Source organism: Mus caroli, chromosome 4, assembly GCF_900094665.2.
Source record: "Mus caroli chromosome 4, CAROLI_EIJ_v1.1, whole genome shotgun sequence".
Lineage (NCBI taxonomy): Eukaryota > Metazoa > Chordata > Mammalia > Rodentia > Muridae > Mus > Mus caroli.
The window spans coordinates 129,080,519-129,098,849 of record NC_034573.1 but is presented as its reverse complement, the minus strand read 5'-3'; the positions used below and the strand labels follow the sequence as shown (position 1 = coordinate 129,098,849).

The 18,331-nt window shown below is 48.4% G+C and overlaps 1 protein-coding gene across 11 annotated transcripts in view; it reads right to left on the bottom strand.

The window, feature by feature from the left end:
• Ubr4 (ubiquitin protein ligase E3 component n-recognin 4) overlaps window positions 1-18,331 on the bottom strand; it is a 108,220-nt gene that overhangs the window by 63,311 nt on the left and 26,578 nt on the right. For all 11 annotated transcript variants that reach the window (XM_029476342.1, XM_029476344.1, XM_029476348.1 and 8 more), the window contains exons 22-43: window positions 17,364-17,492; window positions 16,544-16,726; window positions 16,285-16,407; window positions 15,964-16,193; window positions 14,097-14,218; window positions 13,328-13,425; window positions 12,340-12,497; window positions 11,631-11,840; window positions 9,955-10,056; window positions 9,652-9,752; window positions 9,219-9,417; window positions 8,196-8,384; window positions 7,609-7,672; window positions 6,258-6,449; window positions 5,672-5,742; window positions 5,445-5,592; window positions 4,922-5,149; window positions 4,281-4,451; window positions 2,703-2,885; window positions 1,796-1,954; window positions 1,354-1,506; window positions 795-1,022 (exon numbers count right to left, since the gene is read on the bottom strand). In XM_029476342.1, the coding sequence (XP_029332202.1) occupies window positions 795-1,022; window positions 1,354-1,506; window positions 1,796-1,954; window positions 2,703-2,885; window positions 4,281-4,451; window positions 4,922-5,149; window positions 5,445-5,592; window positions 5,672-5,742; window positions 6,258-6,449; window positions 7,609-7,672; window positions 8,196-8,384; window positions 9,219-9,417; window positions 9,652-9,752; window positions 9,955-10,056; window positions 11,631-11,840; window positions 12,340-12,497; window positions 13,328-13,425; window positions 14,097-14,218; window positions 15,964-16,193; window positions 16,285-16,407; window positions 16,544-16,726; window positions 17,364-17,492 (3,441 nt within the window). The remainder of the gene's footprint in view (window positions 1-794; window positions 1,023-1,353; window positions 1,507-1,795; window positions 1,955-2,702; window positions 2,886-4,280; window positions 4,452-4,921; window positions 5,150-5,444; window positions 5,593-5,671; window positions 5,743-6,257; window positions 6,450-7,608; window positions 7,673-8,195; window positions 8,385-9,218; window positions 9,418-9,651; window positions 9,753-9,954; window positions 10,057-11,630; window positions 11,841-12,339; window positions 12,498-13,327; window positions 13,426-14,096; window positions 14,219-15,963; window positions 16,194-16,284; window positions 16,408-16,543; window positions 16,727-17,363; window positions 17,493-18,331) is intronic.

Below are 18,331 nucleotides of genomic sequence, written 5' to 3'. Positions count from 1 at the left end.
GCAAAGACAAGCATGTCTGGGGCAGAACTTTAACCCATCGCCAGGCATGAGACCCCTATGAGTGGGCCTCATAGTGACTCGCGAGCGTGATGCACAGATGTTATAGAAGACTGACCAATATACGTGCTCACAAAACACTATGCTATGGCAAGTTAGATTTTAGTTAATGGAGTATGGCTTTGAGAGGCAGCTTAGAGAAGATAACCCTGACTAAAGCTGCTACTGAAGGCAAGGCCTCTCCCAGGAAGAGCACAACTCTGCCAGGTAGGCAAATGGCCCTGGTGAACAGCTAGCCACCTGGGAAAAGCAGCCCTGACCTGCCTCAGGATGACTGGCAATGTCCTATACTGGAAGTCTCCCCATTTCTCCAAACAAGTAAGCCTTGGGATTTATGTCTCTGTAAAACATGTTTAATTGCTCAATGTGTAACTTGGGGTATGAAACTATAAAGCTAATGGGGATTTCTGTTCAGGCAGACTATTAGTTTTTTGAGCTAGAGTGACAGCTCAGGACCTGGGATCAAGTCCCAGGCCCACATGGTGCCTCCAGTGCTGGATGCATGTGCACAGACATACATGCAAGCAAACACCCATACACATAAAATAAAACTGAGAGACACATTTACTCTGTTAACAGATGTGGAGAAGCAAGGACTTTACAGTCCAATTGCCTTAGTGATTTAGTTTTCACTAAGAAGTAAAAAGAAGCAAAGAGCACATGCGTGCACATACAAGAAAGGGTAAGGAAGCCAAACGGGAACAATAGAAGTTTCTCATCATGGAAGTGACTCTAACCTTCAGGTCCTCGTGATTTATTTCCAGCACATTAGTGACATAGAAGGGGCCCTGCTGGGCACTGCTGGCCTCCTCCATGAGCTGTGTGTACATGTACCCAGCAGAGGACATGATGACAATGATGTTCTTGCCTTCCTCGTTGAAAAGGAAGGTAACGTCTCTTATCTTTGAGCTCGGCAGGAGGAAGTAGAAGGTTGGACTCAAGGCATCAATAGACAGGTCGTAAATCTGCCGGTGACAGGAGGGGAAAGAAGAGTGACCTTTCAGTCCCACCCCCAACACATGCCAGGGAATTCTAACAGCTACAACTTCAGGCTGATGGCCACTCACCCTCCGGTCAACAAGCCCCACTAGTTAGGCCTTAAACATTACAGTGCACATAAAAACTTGTTTTCCAAACTCTTCAAAGAGTGAGCAGGAAAAGATACACAAACTTATAACAAGTAGTCACAAGTGTGTACAGACATAATTCCTACAGGTACATGGTTGCCGACCTACCCGGCAACATAACAGATACTGGTTTTTTAACTTAAGTATTCAAGAAAGAACGAAAGCAAACCTTGACGAAGTCTGCGGTGACGATGGCTAGCTCAGTCTGTGAACCAGGGAGCCACACAGCTTTGATGATGAAGTTCCCTGTGGCCAACTGGGGATGTAACACTAAGTGATCGGAGACAGAGCCTGAGCTGCTGAAGGTGAGCACGTGGCAGTCCTGGACATGAGTTCAAGAACAGAGCAGTTGGACAGGGCCTGGGACAGTCAGCTAGTTCTCCCTGAGCTCCCATGAGTCCCTTTTCCTACTATCCCGGCCTGCAGCTCCAATTCAGACTGCCTAGACACTCAGGTTTCCAAAACACACAAAGATCAGAGCAATCAGAAGGTACGGAGTGAGCTCAGAGAAAGACATTTACATTCCAGCAGCTCTCATGCCTTCAGCTATGAGTGAGGAGGTTTGGCCAGAGCTCCCGGCTCCAGGGGTCAGTCCTGCACTGGGTCTTTACCTTCAGCCCACACACTGCCAGGTAGTCCTCCTTGCAGGGGTTTCCAGTAAGACTCAGCACTGTGAAGGGAACTGGGGCAGAAGCCAAGCGGGTTAGCGTCAGCTTCCTCTTACTGGAATCTGCTTGCTTCAGGAGCGCTGAGAGCTGCAGCACTGTGATCTGCAAAGGGAGTGCAAGCTGCTGAGGGCCAGGCGCTGGCCAGCCAGGCCCCCCCCAGGCCCTCATGGAGTCTAAGGCAGGCAGTTAAGGAGGCTCCCTGGGGAGAAGGGTAAGTCACTGCCTGGCTTTGTGGATTTAGTCTCTTAGAAAACCTGTAGATCAAAGTTCAGCCTCTACTTCTCCCCAAAAGAAAGACACGGAAGCTCATTCTCCCTTTCTCCCAATGAGGACAAAATGGCAAGTAATGAAACCAACTGCTCTGTGCAGAATCTTCTCCTAACATATCCAATTCCTAGGCACCACTGCCCTCAAGCGCCCCATAAAGCACTTTCTGGATCATCTGCTTTAAGGACTGTCCACACTGTCAGTTAAGGTAAGACAGCCTCCCTGATGAGAGGCAAAAACAGAGAAAAGATACCTAGCATTCCCCAACTGAGTGCATCCCTGGAGCAGGAATTACTAAACAAGGAACACTGACTTCCTAAGAAAACTTCTGCCTCTCTGCTTATACCTTTCCACGTCCAAAAATGGGCAGGGATGGGAACTAAGTTGTGCTGAACACCAGCCAATTACTTGCCAGAGCCTTTCCCAAGTCATCTCAGTTCTAGTGATAACTAATACTCAGGTCCAAGCCAAAAGGTTTAATAAGGTCAGTCTTGTCCTCAGAGACAAAGCGTGGGTGTTTCCCCTCAGAGGATCAATCTGAACACAGATCCTAAAACGAATGGGAAGAAATCATGGGACCTACCTTGCCCTTCTCGTGGCTAACAGCCAAATGCTGGCGGCGCCCATGGGGGGAAGAAAGCACACACATAGCCACCCGTCTGAGCACGTGGGCACTGATCAGCTGCCGTATAGTCTGGCCCTGGTCTCCACTGTAATTCATCCGAACATTCTCAAAGGCACCTTCCTGTGAGCCTAAGGTGGGAACCTGGCAGAAGGGAGAAGCAGAGAAAGTATTGGACAAAGCAAGTAAGACTAGGTGGGTTCATCCACTGTCACCTGGGGGGCAGTGTACCCCTTAGTCATTCAGCAGGGTTTTGTGAATCTGACCAAAATCAATTATATGCATGCACATAATTCTCAAATAGTAAAATTACTAACAACAAAGGAAAAGTAGAAGGGCGTGGTGGCAAAAGCCTATTATACTCCCAGCACTTGGGAGGCAGAGGCAGGTTGAAGTCCGAGTACCAGGCTATCCTGGTCTATATAATGAGTTCAGGCCAGCCAGAGCTCAAAACAAGCAAGTGACTTTAGCCTGCAGTCCACTATCCTCTGCTGATTAAAGTCTACTGCTTCAGTCTGGTTACAACTGCAGGGTCAAATTCTCATGAAAGTAAATGAAGTGCTGGCTGTTCTCAAACGTTAAAATGCATTTTCACTTATAAAATGGTAATGATACAGAATATTTTCCCTTAATTTTTTTTTTTAAAGATTTATTTATTATATATAAGTACACTGTAGCTGTCTTCAGACACACCAGAAGAGGGAGTCAGATCTTGTTACAGATGGTTGTGAGCCACCATGTGGTTGCTGGGATTTGAACTAAGGACCTTTGGAAGAGCAGTCGGGTGCTCTTACCTGCTGAGCCATCTCACCAGCCCTCCACCCTTAATTTTGATGTCAGTATTTAAAATCTTCAACGCCCTGCTCTGGGTGTCTGTCCACACATATACTGGCCAGAGCTCCCAGCTCTGGGAGTCAGTCCTGCTCTGGCTGGACCTGCTGCCCACACACTGCCAAGTGGTCCTACCTACAGGGGTTCCCAATAAGTCTTAGCACTGAGCACAACTCACAGGCAGACACGCTCTCCTAGGCCCCTTCTAAATAACACAACCACACTCCTGTTCTTTTTACTTATCCCTGCAGCTCACATGACTGACAGGTTACACCCTACGCTGTAAGAGTAACTGAAGGAACGCTGTCTTCAACTCAGGCTGGAAGTCAGCAAAGGATGAAGCTATTCTGCAAGCTACTGAGCCTTAGGAAAGGAGACACAAGCAAGAGGCTTTCGATTTTATACAAGGAAATTTCAGTTATAGTGCCCACAAAATGGAGTTCCTCACATCTTAGGAGTTCATACACATATATGCTTTAGTAAAAAGAGGACTTGCTTGCTAAATATCGGGACTCTAGTCAGACACACCTCATCTGTGGGTTACTACACTGCTCAGAGTATAGCTGAGGAAAGCTGTGACCACAGATTCTAGGTTCTGCATGCCTATGACTCACTGATAAGTCTATTGCTCAGTTGCTGTGGCCACTATCAGACACCATGACACACAGGTTGTACAGTCAGCAAACCTCGAGACCCTGACATACTCACCATCAGCTGGTCCGTCATCTCCACACCCTTTTCCACTGTGTGCAGTTCACTGAGGGCCTGCTGGGCCCTGCTGCTGCTCCCCACGGCTGAAGCCTGCTGAAAGTTGGTCTGAATGGCATCCATGAGGAAACTGAGCATGTCTAACACGAGAGGAGCGAAGGAGAAATTGGCCTGAGAGAAATGGAAACACACACATGAAAAAGTAAAAATCAATAAAAATCACGAGTCGCACAAGACAATCCTGACAGTCACTGTCTGGAGCAGAGCTCATCCCCTCTCCAGAACCCTGGCTCTGTAGAGAGTGAGAGGACGATCTCTAAGCCAAGGTCCCACAGGCACCCTAAGTCACTCAAGGCACCTAGCATGTTTAACTACGTCTCCTATGCATACAGAAAGGGGAAACGGGAAACACAATCACTCAATGGCTTCTGCATTCTGGGCCCAGGTGAGAACTCCTGGCCAAGAGAGTAGGTTCCAGAATATCACTCCCACTAGCTGTAAACCCTTCCCCAAAGACGGGCTACTTGCATGCACACTACATAACTATGAAAGAAAAAATTGGGCTAGCAGGGGAGGTTCAGTCCACTGATGAGGCCTGCTGGACTCTGTCCTGTACACCAGTGCCCACCAGGAAGGCCCACCTGATTCTGCAGCTCCTCACGACACCCCTCAACTGTACGGCACAGGCTGCTCTTCTTGGGCTTCTCTTCATCTGTAACCTTGCCATCACTGATGGTGACCTTGGCCTTGTCAGCAGGAGAGGTGCTGGCATGGCGCACCAGACTTTCGGAAACCCTAGGTTCGCTCTGAAACGCTGACTCCTTCATGGTAGAGCTCATGCCACTGCTAGGAGTTCGCTTCACCAGTGCCTGGAAACAGAACCCATCAGTGTCCCTATGTCCCTGCCACAGTCAGGTCAGACGGTCACTGTCGGGGGCTCACTCGACATCCATCTTCATGCTCCCTCAGAGCGTTAGGCCTGACTATGTGACAAGGATGCTGCTTTTAATGCTCTCAGTGAAGTGCTTGGGCCACAAAGGGATTCATCACCAATACTACAATGACAACGAATGCTTGGCCACACAGAGTTGAGGTGGGTCTGCTTTAGATATTCCTGTATTACTAACAAGTTGCCCACATGACTGTGAAGGTCCCATCACTCACCAAACAGCTGCCATCTTCCTTGGCTCCACAGTCACAGAAAAAGGAGCCATACTTGGCGTAGGAAATCTCATGGTCCTTATGGCATACCTTCGCACACACTGTGCACACACCCACCCCATCCACCATCTTACAGGTATGACAGTGGTACCTACAGGGAACAAAAGTCAGCACTAAGTCCCACACAACAACACCGGAGGCCCAGCCTCCCTCACTTTAAAAGAACTCACCAATGCTGGTTCATAAACTCCTTCTGTGTGATGGTGAAGGTACACAGCTTGTTGCAAAGAGAATCTTCATCCTTCAAAGATTAATGGGTCTTTTTAATCATAAATGTCCCTCTCCATACAAGGTCCCATAAGAATACACCTGCCCCAACACTCCATGGAGAGACACCCCTGTATTTAATGGAAACCTGCCCTGATCTGAAATAGCCACCTATCTGAAAGCTTCCTACAATTACAAGTGCCCTCTTTTGGTTTTGTTGACAAGAAAGGGACCGGGGGAGACAGACAACAAAAACCTTCAATACTTTCAAGAGTCCACCATCCCTCCCCAAACTTGTATGGGATGAAGCAGAACAAGTAACTCCGGAGAGAAGAAAGGCATGCACTTATTGAAAAGTTGCTTCAGCAGGAGCCTGGCTCCGCGCCTGCTCTGCAGGGCTAGAGAAGCACAGCCACGGACTCTTTCTTGCATTAGCCTTGTGAGCAGGAAGAAGGCAGCAGGACTCAACGGCCTCAAGCCCACCGAGGCGGCAGAGTACCAAGCACACTGGACAGGCTGAACAGCCATTCCCTCCCCTACAGCACTTACAGAGTCCTCAGCCTGGGAGTCTTCCTCCTCCACCGCTAACTCTTCCACCCAGTCTGAATCCACCTCAATGGCACGCTCTTCCCCATCCACTGACAGATGGCTTGGGCCTTGACCATTACTCTGGCTCAGGGCATTTGTGACATCAGCCAGGTAAGACATAATATGACATGTGCACTCCAAGACCATCACATGCTGCAAGAGAAGACGAAGAAGCTTTAGTTTTCATGTCAAGCACTTTCTAACAGGACTGGAGACCAGAGGTCAGTATCAAGGCAGAAAGGGAAGACTACATCATACAGCCCCACAACTCCTCCATGGCCTGCACACTGCGGCTCAGAGAGATACAAACAACTCCTGTGGCCTTGCTCACTCTTCAGCGTTAAGTCTGAGTGAATTTGAAGAATGGAATACAGATGGAAACTAAGGCCCCTCAAGACAAGACTGGCTTGAAAGGGTTTCCCAGCAGTCTCCCTGCCAGAGACGTGCAAACCAGAGCAGCCGGTTCTGTATGTCTCTTCAAAGCCCAGTGGACAGAGGCTGGAGAGACACTCAGTACTCAGAGCACATGCTGCTTACAGAGGACCCAGGTTCTGTGGCCAGCATCCATACCAGGCGGCCCTGAGCTGCCTGTAACTCCAGCTCCAGGGGTCTAGCCTGAGCTGAAGCATGTGCTCACACACACACTTCACACTTCACACACGCACACACACACACACACACACACACACACTTCACAAATAAAAAGCAAGACATGGTAGCACATGCCCTTAATCCTAGCACTCAGGAGGCAGAGGCGGGTGGATCTCTGAGTTCAAGCCCAGCCTGAAAGAAGTTTTAAAAAAGAAATAAAATAAATTTTAAATGGTTGCATTAAAATACCAGCAACCACTGATAGTCACATATCAGGGTCAGATTTCTAAAGTCCCAGGAGCCCCTTCACTCTGACAAATGGACAATAATTAGTAGGAAAGAGGGAGGGAGAGAGGAGTCATCAGTATGTCCTGGGGTTCTGAGACCAGAGCCTGCCCTCAGTCTAACCACCCTGCTGCTAGGTTTGGGAGTGCGGAGTCAAGGAAAGAGCCTGACCTAAAACTTCTGTCACCCTCGAGCCCCTCTGCACAGAGCAGAGCTCTACAAGAATGGTGGGGCTGAGGATGCCACCTGTGACCCCCAGAACACTGTCCCAAGGCAGCAACAAGTAAGTCCCTGTGCTTAGGAGGGGCTCTGCGGAGCAAGTGTGGCACTGAGGGGCTGCATCCTGTCTTCTGTAGGCCAGAGACACAGAGGCTCCAGCAGAGACACAGAGACTTCTCTCTCCCGGGCCTGCCTTCAGCTGCCTCCCTTGCCTTACCTTTCCATGCATTACATTGGCATTGAGCTTCTCGACCACATTCTTCTGTGACAGGTATTTCTTGCTGCCCCAAAGGAAAAAGAAAGAGAAGTCACAACCATCTGAGGCTCCAAAGGAAGGACACAGCTTCACAGGCCTCCAATCAACTTGTGATACTGTGAGGGAACCAGTCTGTTTAAGCAGCAGGGAGTTGACATGGCTTGGATTGGACTGGTCTTAGGACCAACAGTAGCATTAATAGGAAACTCCACTAAAAATAGACAGCTAGACATGTACACATGCCTTTAATCTTGGCCCTGGCGAAGCTGAGATAAGGATTCTGGGTTTAAGACTTCGTGAGACTCAGTCTCAAAGGAATGTGCACATATGTGCATGCCAAGCGTGTGTGTGCATGTATGCATGCATGCGTGCGTGCATGTGTGTGTGTCGGTGTGTAGGTAGATAGGCAGGATGAAATAAATTAGGTTTACTTTATACTAACTCTGACTTATGAAGGAAGTAAGCTACAACGACCCTTCCTTTCTTCTTCCCTTCCTTCCTTCCTTCCTCTAAGTACAGAACACCAGTACAGGTGAAGTCCCTCTTACCATCTGCCCAGCCAGTCCACTGCAGCATTGTGAAGCTGAAGGTGGCCAGCTCCTTGCCCGGCACTGGCTAGAGTGGCCATCACAACCATGAGCTCAGGGAAGCCGGTCCCATCACCGTTCGCCAGCATATCTGTTGCCATGGGGGTCAGGGTGCCCAGAAGCACAGCACACACACCTTCTCCAACTTGGCTAATTAAAAAAAAAAAAAAAGGTATTCTAAGTATAGTCTTTCATTTTTAAGAGCGCTTGAGACACCAGGCTACAAATGGTCAGCTCAAAACTCATGGCCACACAGAGGGCCGTGGTTAATTTGAATATGGGGAGGGAACTTGTGTGTGGCAGGGGTAGGGGTGGGAGGAGGGAGATAAGAGACGCTGTGGGAATGTTGGACAAATGGCTCAGCAGTTAGAGCACCCAATACTATCCCAGAAAGCCTGGGTTTGAGTCCCAGCACCACATGGCAACTCACAACCACCTGTCAGTCTTGTCCCACAGACCCCAGCGCCCTCTTCTGGCTCCCACAGGCAACAGCACACAAGTGGTGCACAGACATCAGACAAACAAGCATTCCCACTCCCACAATAAAATAAAATATAAACAAAATCTCTTTAAGAGGCACTGTGAATTCAAGGCCAACCTTTTCTACAGAGTGAGTTTTAGGACACCCAGGGCTACATACACAGAGACCTTGTCTATAGATAGATAAATAAAAATTTTTAAAAGCATGTGAGGGAGAATAATCAGAATATATTACAAACATGCATGAAACTGGCAGTGTACAAATTTAATTAATTAGAACTACTTAGTGCTATAAATTAAGCACTAAACATATAAACACAGCAATTTCAGAACTGGACTTGAACCACTACAGCACAAGACATCTAGTAAGGTAGCAAGTGACAGGCCGAGTCAGCTCCGAAGTTTTTCCAGGGCAAATCTCAAGAAGCCACACTACAGTGCTAGAATGGGGCAGTGTGCAATGCCCAAAGGGAAGGCAGCCACAGCTGTTCTGCAGCTCCCTACCTGTTCTCCCGAACGATGTACGTGGTCAGTAACTGCAGCAGCTGCCGGTTCTCCTGAATGACCTCCAGCTGGTCAGAATCCTTCGGGGGCGATGTTGTCATGCGGGTGAGCCAGGCCTGAAGGCGTACCGGCTCCACACACGCAAGCTGGGCGAGAGAGCCACAGAGGTGAAGGAGGCTTGGGTTAGGGCTCTTCTCAGCTAGAACAAGACAAAAGTCTTCTGTCAGTGAGGAAGGCAGAGACCTCCTAGGAAGGGGCAAACACCAGAAGAGAAAAGGCCTCAGGAGTTGCAGCATCTTTCCCAACTTTCTCTGAAGGATTCTCTACACTTGTTAGGACTGTCATGCTTCGGGTAAATTCAGGCAGAAGCCAAGCACAGAATTAGCCGGACATCAAAGTTCCCATAAGAAGATTACCAAAAGCTGTCACTCACTCAGCTGGAAGAGTTTGGTGAAGAATTTCAAGACTCGGTTACAGAATTTAGCAGAGAGGTCCTCATTGGCTGTGGCCATCATGATCTGCACCAGCTCCCCACTGCAAGGCGAGGGGGAAATAAGAAACCCACATCAACCCTCACTTAGGAAGTCCTGCTTCTGCTTCAGTCTCACCCCGGGGAAAATGGTCACTTGTGGGTCCCACACAAGCTATGGCTCCCCCAGGAGACACACACTCAAGCAGGCCTCCTTGGTCCCGAGGCAGCTGAACAGGCACATCCAGCCCCACTTTTAGTGCTCACCCATCAGAGAAGAACTCCTCCATGGCCTTCCGGGCCTGGCTGCTCTCCAGCTGCTTCTCCAGATACTGTAAACACTCCTCCAGGATGGACTCGTCCAGCCCACTGAGGACCAAGACCACAGTTCAGGGAATGGGCTCCCCCAGCCCCACTGAGGACCAAGACCACAGTTCAGAGCCCTCCCAACTGCCTCTGAAGAACATGTTGATGACTAGACCTTGAGACAAACACCTCAAGTTTTGTTTTGTCTCGATTTAACATAAACACTGACATATAGTTCACATTCAATAAATGTTTAACCCAAGAAGAGCAAGACCTCGGCCGGGCGTGGTGGCGCACGCCTTTAATCCCAGCACTCGGGAGGCAGAGGCAGGCGGATTTCTGAGTTCGAGGCCAGCCTGGTCTACAAAGTGAGCTNCAGCCTGGTCTACAAAGTGAGCTCCAGGACAGCCAGGGCTACACAGAGAAACCCTGTCTCGAAAAACCAAAAAAAAAAAAAAAAAAAAAAGAAGAGCAAGACCTCAATTTTGTTTTACTGCCTTATTTCCTGGGAAAAATAAAGAAGAGCAGTAAGGCAGGTGTGAGCTCCCGCACCTGCAATCCCAGCACACGGGAGGCAGAAGCGGAGCATCACAGGTTGCAGGCCAGCCCGGAACTCTGTGACAGACCTAATCTCAAAATGGAAAGTAGAAATAAAACTGAATAAAGAGAGGAAAGGCATCTGAAGCTGGGCGTCAGCTGTGGTTGGCATCGGACTGTTTCCAGAAGAGAGTCTGGGTGACTCACTCCTGCAGAGAGAAGTCACCTAAGTGCCTACGTTTGAAAAGCAAAGAAGAGGCTTGGGAAATGCTCAGTGTGTCAACTATTTGCCACACAAGAGTGAAGACCACAGTTCAGACTCCCAATATCCACACAGATGCTGGTGGGTGTTGCAGCCCAGGATGCTGGAGACAAAGGCTGGATACAGGAGCAGCCTGGCTGACTGCCCAACTGAAAGCCTGAGCCCAGCTCACCCGACAGGCCCTGGCTCACTGGCTAGGGGCACACCGTGGAGAATGAATAGTAAAAATCCCAGTGTCGGCCTTGGGTCCCACAGGACACCAGTGTCCATGTGGACATGCGCACACACATGCAAAAGTGTTTGTTGTTTAAAGGAATGGTGACGCAATCTGGTAGCGCAGAGGCTAAGGTAAGAAGAGCCCAAGTTCAAAGCAGCCTGGCCACAGAACAGGACAGGGCAAATGAGGAAAGAAAAAGGCAGGCAGACAGGCAGGCAAGTCGTCAACAGTAAGGAGATAGAAAGCACCAGTTCCTAGAAGGGTCCTGTGCATCCCCACAGCGTAGCCCAATGAGGCAAATCGAAGGCCTCCTTTCCCCAGACCACCCATCTCAACAGTCACAAGACTGAGCATGAGTATCATTCCTGCCTCAATGCCCCACCCCCAGCAACCCTTTTTCACTTCGTTTACCTAATATTCCCGATACAACATTTAACATTCCACTCTCTCAACAGTTGCTCCTAAGAATCAGTCATTACAGCAGATCCCAGGACCTCTTCCCACACTTCCACATGAGCACAGGATGCGCAGAAGCCCAGTACCAAGGAGCTGTCATCACCAACATGGTGGCAGGAGTAGTGCATCTTATCAACAGCTACAACAGCTCTTTCACCTGCTCACCTGTTGGGATCTGCATGGTTGGCCAGAATGTTGTAACATCCCGTGATCAGCTTCTCATACACACGAGCCAGGAACTCATCAGACTCCGCGGGTCCCAAGATGCGTTCCAGAGAGTTACTGCTGATCTCAGCAGCGCTCTCTGTGCTTGACTCCAAGAGAAGCGGTAGCAGAGTCCGGATGACCTGTGCTGGGTTCATCTCATCTGACCACCTGCAGCCAAGGGATGGAGAAAATGAAGGGACTTGTCTTGAAATGCTACAAGGCCAGGGCTGGCCAACTGTGGAGAGCTTCTAGTTTAGTCTTTTTCCCTCTTTGACAGCTATTTCTTATCTGCACATACCCATACCATTTCATATTCCCCCTCACTGTCAGAAGCAAAAATCATTTCCATATAACAATTCACTTAAAAAGTAAGATACATATGCATAAAAAGAATAAAAGAAACTAAAACCAGAAAAAGCAATCCATCCTTGGAAATTCTACAACAGTCAGGAATCTGGACCACTTTGAAGGCAATGCAACATGATTCCCCTGCGACCCGAGTACAGGAAGACAAACTGTACATCTGGTGGCCGGCCCCACTCCTTGATTCTAGCAAACACTTGGGAGTAAAATTACTATCACCTCCACTGTACTCTGCTCCTCCAGCCACAAGACAGCACAACCACCATGGACACAGGGGCCTGGGCTCCAGACCCTGAGTACTCACACAATCAGATCCCCAGTCAACCTGACCAGGGAGAGGAGGGTATGTTTCAGGGAAGCCGCCAGGGGCAGACTCTGGCCACACAGAGTCCCCAGGTGAGCAGCCTGCACAGCACTGATGTAACTCTCAGACGGGATGGTGTCGTTGGCAAATGCATTGCGCTGAAGGAAAAGAATCAAGGGTGTAATGGACAAAATCCAATGACACAAATTAGAAAAAAATCTACCATGAGCTAGGGCCTCACTAAGGTTTGTAAACAGTCGCCTCCACTCTACTGTCCACAGGCTCCTGAGGGCACTGAGCTGAGGGGAGGAGTCAGCCTAATTTCATTAGAACAGGTTAACAGATAAATACAACACTTGATACTCCCTCCAATTGATCTGAGCGTGTAACAGTAAAACTGCTTGTCTCTAATCGTTAGGAAGGATCTGGACTTTGCAATGTGTTTGGCCCTCACTACGCAGACATTAATTATCCTTAGGAACATTGCTAGGCGCTATCAATAGGTCACAGTTGTGAAGCCAAGAGAAGATAGATCGCACCTCGCTTCTCTAAAGAACTTTAAGGAAAGAATAATCTGTCTGCAGAGGTCGTGTGAGTGGGACAGACACAAGCACCCCACAGCACCGACGGCTCAGAAAGCCCAAGGTCTGCTGCGGTCTGCTGCACAAACTCATAGCAGAGAGTTTATGACACACTAACATACGTGTAGCCTAACCCGTAACAGCACATCACACAGAACCAGAGTTTCACGGGTGACATAGGCAAGGCTCAGAGAAATACAGTGGTCTGTGCTCTGGTAACATGGACTGCAAAGCAAAGGGACCACCGGAGAATACTTGGGGAATCAAACACACTGACTACTGACTCAGCTGTAACCAGAAAGGTAACAAGAGATCTACAAGGAGTCAGTTCAAGCCTAAAGAGGAAGAATAGAACATATAGAGTGGTTTAGCACTCAGTAGTAGCCCTGGATCCCAAAGGGACTCACCCAGGATCCAATGTTGGGAAACTCATTGGTATTGATGTTATTCCAGGACTCACAGACAGACTGCACTGATGACGGTAAATTCTGCACTAGAGTTGGTCCTGCAGGCGACAGTAAATATGAGCAATCATCGCAAGAAAGAAGGAATGCTAGAGTACTTAAAGCAGCCCCATATGTCAGAACCATTACTAAGGCAGCTGAGATGGCTATTCCAGCAGCCAAATGATGTCTAAGACGCAGCTAATTACCCAGCAGCTAACAATCGCAGCAGTGGGGCTCTCATTCCCACCAATCACAGTCTAATCTCACAAGGAAGGATGACAACCGAAAACAAAGGAGAGAAGCATCTTAGCATGCCAGGTCCAGTCGCCATCAGCCCTGCTGCCTCCACCCCAGTCTCAGAAGAAGTGTTGCTTTGAACCCCTTCCCAAACCCCACAAGTCAAATCCTGATGGCAGGGATCATGAATCCCTATGCACTTCATTCAGGGAAGCAGTTGTAAGACTCCAAAAGTGAAGAACTAGCTGCTTGCGCTTGCTTTCGATTTCAGCTTCACTGACTGCAAAGGAGTCATGAGTAATGAACTTGTCCTATACCTCCATCTCTCTGTAAGTAAACTGGAGAAACTACACAAGAGTTACTGCAAGAGCCAAGCAGATACGCCCACAGAAATGCCCAGCAGTCAAGGTGGCTCCAGGAAGGCTAGTAGGCAGGGAGTGAAGAACTACTACTGTCACCGCCCAGAAGCACTGTGGTCACTGTGGTCACTTACCCAGTGTGTTTGCCTTGCACCTACTAGAGCCGATAGCCAAGACAGCTGCAAAGCCGTGTAGCTTCTCCTGTGAGGGCTTCTCAGTGGATCCCTCTTCATTAAGGTTCTGCAGCAGATAGGCTCTGAAGGGAAAGGAGGAAGGAAAAGCTGTAGGAATAAGGTCCCACAATGCTCAGAAGAAACTAACCCTAGAGAAGCCGAAGACCCTGCATCTATTTCCAATCTGTTTAAGGACAAGTCACAGTGCCAGCTCCTTCTTGAGCAACTATTTCCCACACAGGCCACCCTCAGAAAGGCTCGCAAAACATGACTTCATATAGGATCCTTAATATGCCTATCCTCTTTCCCCTTCTTGGAAGGTCATCAACGGACAGACACACACACACACACACACACAGAGACTGTATTTTAAAAAGTAAGCCAGATGATGGTGGCACACACCTCTGATCCCAGCACTCAGGAGACAGATAGGGAGATCTCTGAGTTTAAGGCCAGCCTGGTCTACAGAGTGAGTTCTAAGGCGGCCAGGGCTACACAGAGAAACTATTTCTTGAAAAAAAAACAGATGGATGGATGGATGGATGGGCAGACAGACAGACAGACAGATAGATAGATATATAGATAGATAGAGGTAGAAATAAACAACAGAAAACAAAGCCTGTTCAGCATTAATCTATAAAGCATTTCCCAACTTATTAGGCACAGAAAACCCAGCAGCGGTTCAGTTTGGGGAGGCACTGGCCCAGGGGGCAGACAGAAGCCCAGGTTCTGCAGAGGGCAGGCCCATGCTTAGTCACGGCTGCGACAGCACACCAACATCCAGAACGATGCCTGGCACACAGTAGGACATTTGGTATCTAGTTATGCCTCATGTTTGTTCAATATAGTTGCCTCCAGCAACAGCCCTTATTATACAAGGCATTAGACACTAAGAGATGGGATTTCTTAAGTTACAACAATCCAGGTCCCAGATCAGTGAATAATCACCATAGAACAGGAATTGAACAATGAGATGCCAGGGACCAGATGGCATTGCAGTGAGATGGCCAGGCAGGACCTGCTGCAAGGACAAGCTGCTCCCTGCCCACCAGACTGGCTGTGCTGAGGCCAGCATTGCCAGCCTACTCACACTTGCTCACAGGCACTTCTGGGGACAGAGAGCAGAAAGTCAAGGTTGCATGCAGCTGAGTCAACTGCCAGGCCTCCTGTTGCTGAGATTGCCAGTGTTAAGACTGCCAGTGCAGGCCACCAGGCCTCAATGTTCCTGCCTTCCTCTCCAAGTACTGAAGACAGAGTCTCCCAGTTGCTATTTAGGGAAAACCGGGAATCTCAATTTGTGGGTAATCTCCAATTTGTATATACTGAAAATTAACTTTAGATTTTTAAATATCAACTGCTGAGCAAGTGTTATAGAATGTACAAATTTCAATGTTTGCTGAAGAAAGGGAACAGCTTGAAATGGCCTCTAACCCACTAAGGAATATTTGTCTCTGCAAGCCCCCATCTGGGCGGCTGAGACCACAGGACTGCCTCAAGCTCCAGAGGAGAGCACAGAGTAAGACTGTTTGCTTCACAGAGAATCAACAACTGGTCCTAGGTCTGGGTCCGTGCAATCAAGGCCTGCAAGGACTTCATTCCCACAGAGAACAGATGCTTAGAAAAACACCTGGCCTCTCTGCAGCCCAGAGCTGGACAGGCACAGGACTTGGTGAAATTATAAAAATGAAATATCCTGGGACTCAGGAGCTGACTGAAACTTCTCCATCCCCCTTTCACATCCTGCACCAAAGGGAAAACACAAAGTTCACACACAAGAAAAGGATACACACAGACACAGGGATCTTTCAGAGAGTGCTGGTCTCCACACCTGGTGAATGAGGCATAGGTGTCAATGAGCTGCAGCGTAGCTGGAAGGAGGTTCTTGGTGATCTCAGATGACTTATGGGGATCGGTCTCTGCGGCCATCTTAGAAAAGTGCTCATCCAGAGAGACCTGGACCTTCGAGACAGCAGCATCCAGGGTGTAGATGGACTGCAGACTAGGAATGTCATGCAACTGGAGGACGGCAGTGCAGTCAATGGAGCAGAAGGACGAGATCTTTAAAGACACCCAGGATGTTAATTAATTAGCTGTGCCGACAGGCTCTGGCAGAGCCCAGTTCTGTCAGTGCAAGCAGAACCCAGAATACCTGTCGGGCACAGTACTCCTCTACAATCTCAACATCGTACTTCACTGAGCCACACTTGCTGGCAGCCAGCTCTACAAGAGAGCCCGCATGCTCGGGCTTCATGCCTTGTTTGATAAGGTGATCCTATGGAGAGCAAGAGAGTGAGTTTAGGAAAAACAACCTGGAAAGTCCAAAGCTTTCATTAACTTTAGAAGCCCCCAGAGGACGAAGCAAGTGGCCTGTGAAGCTCCCCACAGCAGGCTGAGCTCCCCTTTGGCACCTTTATCCAGCTGACATAGGAACTGATCCGGAGGCGAGACGACCATCGCAGAGTGTGTAAGATGTCACATTCACTCATCTCAGGTGAGTTCATGGCCAGCTGGTTCATGTAAGTCTTTGAAGGTGGCAAAATTCCTAAGATCCTCCAGAGAATCAAGAAGTAATACTGCAGGGCGCAGGCCTCCTGAGGAGGTGAACAGAGCAGTGGAACCATGTGACATGCTCAGATCTCCCTAAGGTAACAAGTGTTCCAAAGGCAGACTTCCAGGCAGACCCTGTGTCTACTGTGAACTGAGAGGCCTGCTAGAGCATCTTAGCACACACGCACTAAGTCAAACAGGCATATTTGCTAGTACACTTAGAAGCTGAAGGATGCTTGTAGACAGCTCTGGTTCCCCAGTACTTTACCATCTAACCAAGAAAGAGAGGACAGGGACCTGGGCAGGACCACAATCAGCCAGCCCGTTAACAAACAGCCTCAACTTTTAAGAATTGTTCTGAGAATTCGAGAAATCCACAAGCACTCACAAGGCTCATAAAAGCTCAAGTGTGAGGCTTCTGCCGTGACACAACAATCAGGCAGTGAAGTGACACTTGGGCAGCTATTAACCCTCAAAGTCACATTTCTCTCAATGTCAAGTTCCACCCCCCCCAAAAAAATTATAGCTGACAGAACCATGAGAACTATGTAGAAATGCTATAGAACCAGTTGCTTTTGCAAACTAACACTGAATACATAGCTCAGGCCCAGAGGAAACTTCAATAGAATGAGGGGTCACCACACATACACACCCAGCCCCTCCCAGTGTCCACCATCTTACCAGGGCTGTCACGTTCTTATTTTCCTTCCTTCTGGCTGTATCAAGCTGAGATCCAGCCGCAAGCAGGGTAGTCAGTGAGGAATAAAGTTCATCGTACTTGACAAGCTTGGAGAAAAGAACTTCACATGCCTAATACCAACAAAGACCAAAAGCAATACATGTGTGCTGATACACGCCTCTGATCCCAGTACTCAGGCAGAGGCAGGGGATCTCTTTGAGTTCCAGGCCAGTGGACTGTACAATGACCCTGTCTCAGAAAATTTAAAAAAAACAAACAAAAAAAAAAAAAAACAAAAAAAAAACCCAGACAATTCTTTTCTTCATATTGAAACATTTACTCCTCCTGGCCCTACATAAAAACTTAGCCTTCTAACTATAAAAACATCCCACCTCATCCTTAACTAGTCCCTTCTTGCAGCAGACTGGCAGTTGTGGGCTCCCTTCACACTTAAGCCTACGTATTAATACATGCATACAGTGACAGGCTTTAGAATGACAGAGGACAGCAACCATTTTTACTAATTGATTTAGGTTTCTGATGTTTTCCTTTTAGACATTCAAAGGCCAACACAGGCCAAATTTCCTCGTAACAGAAAGACGTTACCCATCCGCAACTTAGCATCTGTGGGGTGGCTGTCCCACATGTGCAGAGAGGAAAGTGCCTGCTCCACATGTGGAGAATGGAGGGCATCCGACCCACATGTAAAAATGGCTTTCAAATCTTGAGCAGGGCAGGGCATGGCAAACCTTATAACCCCAATTGCTCAGGAAGCTGAGGCAGGATGACTGCTTGGCCTCCCTCAGGCATTTGAAGCTACCTTAATAGCATACAGAAGGATTCTAACTCTTAGAGGGAAAAAGGGAAGAGGAGAAGAAGAAAGAAAGAAAGAAAGAAAGAAAGAAAGAAAGAAAGAAAGAAAGAAAGAAAGAAAGAAAGGAAGAAAGGAAGAAAGGAAGAAAGGAAGAAA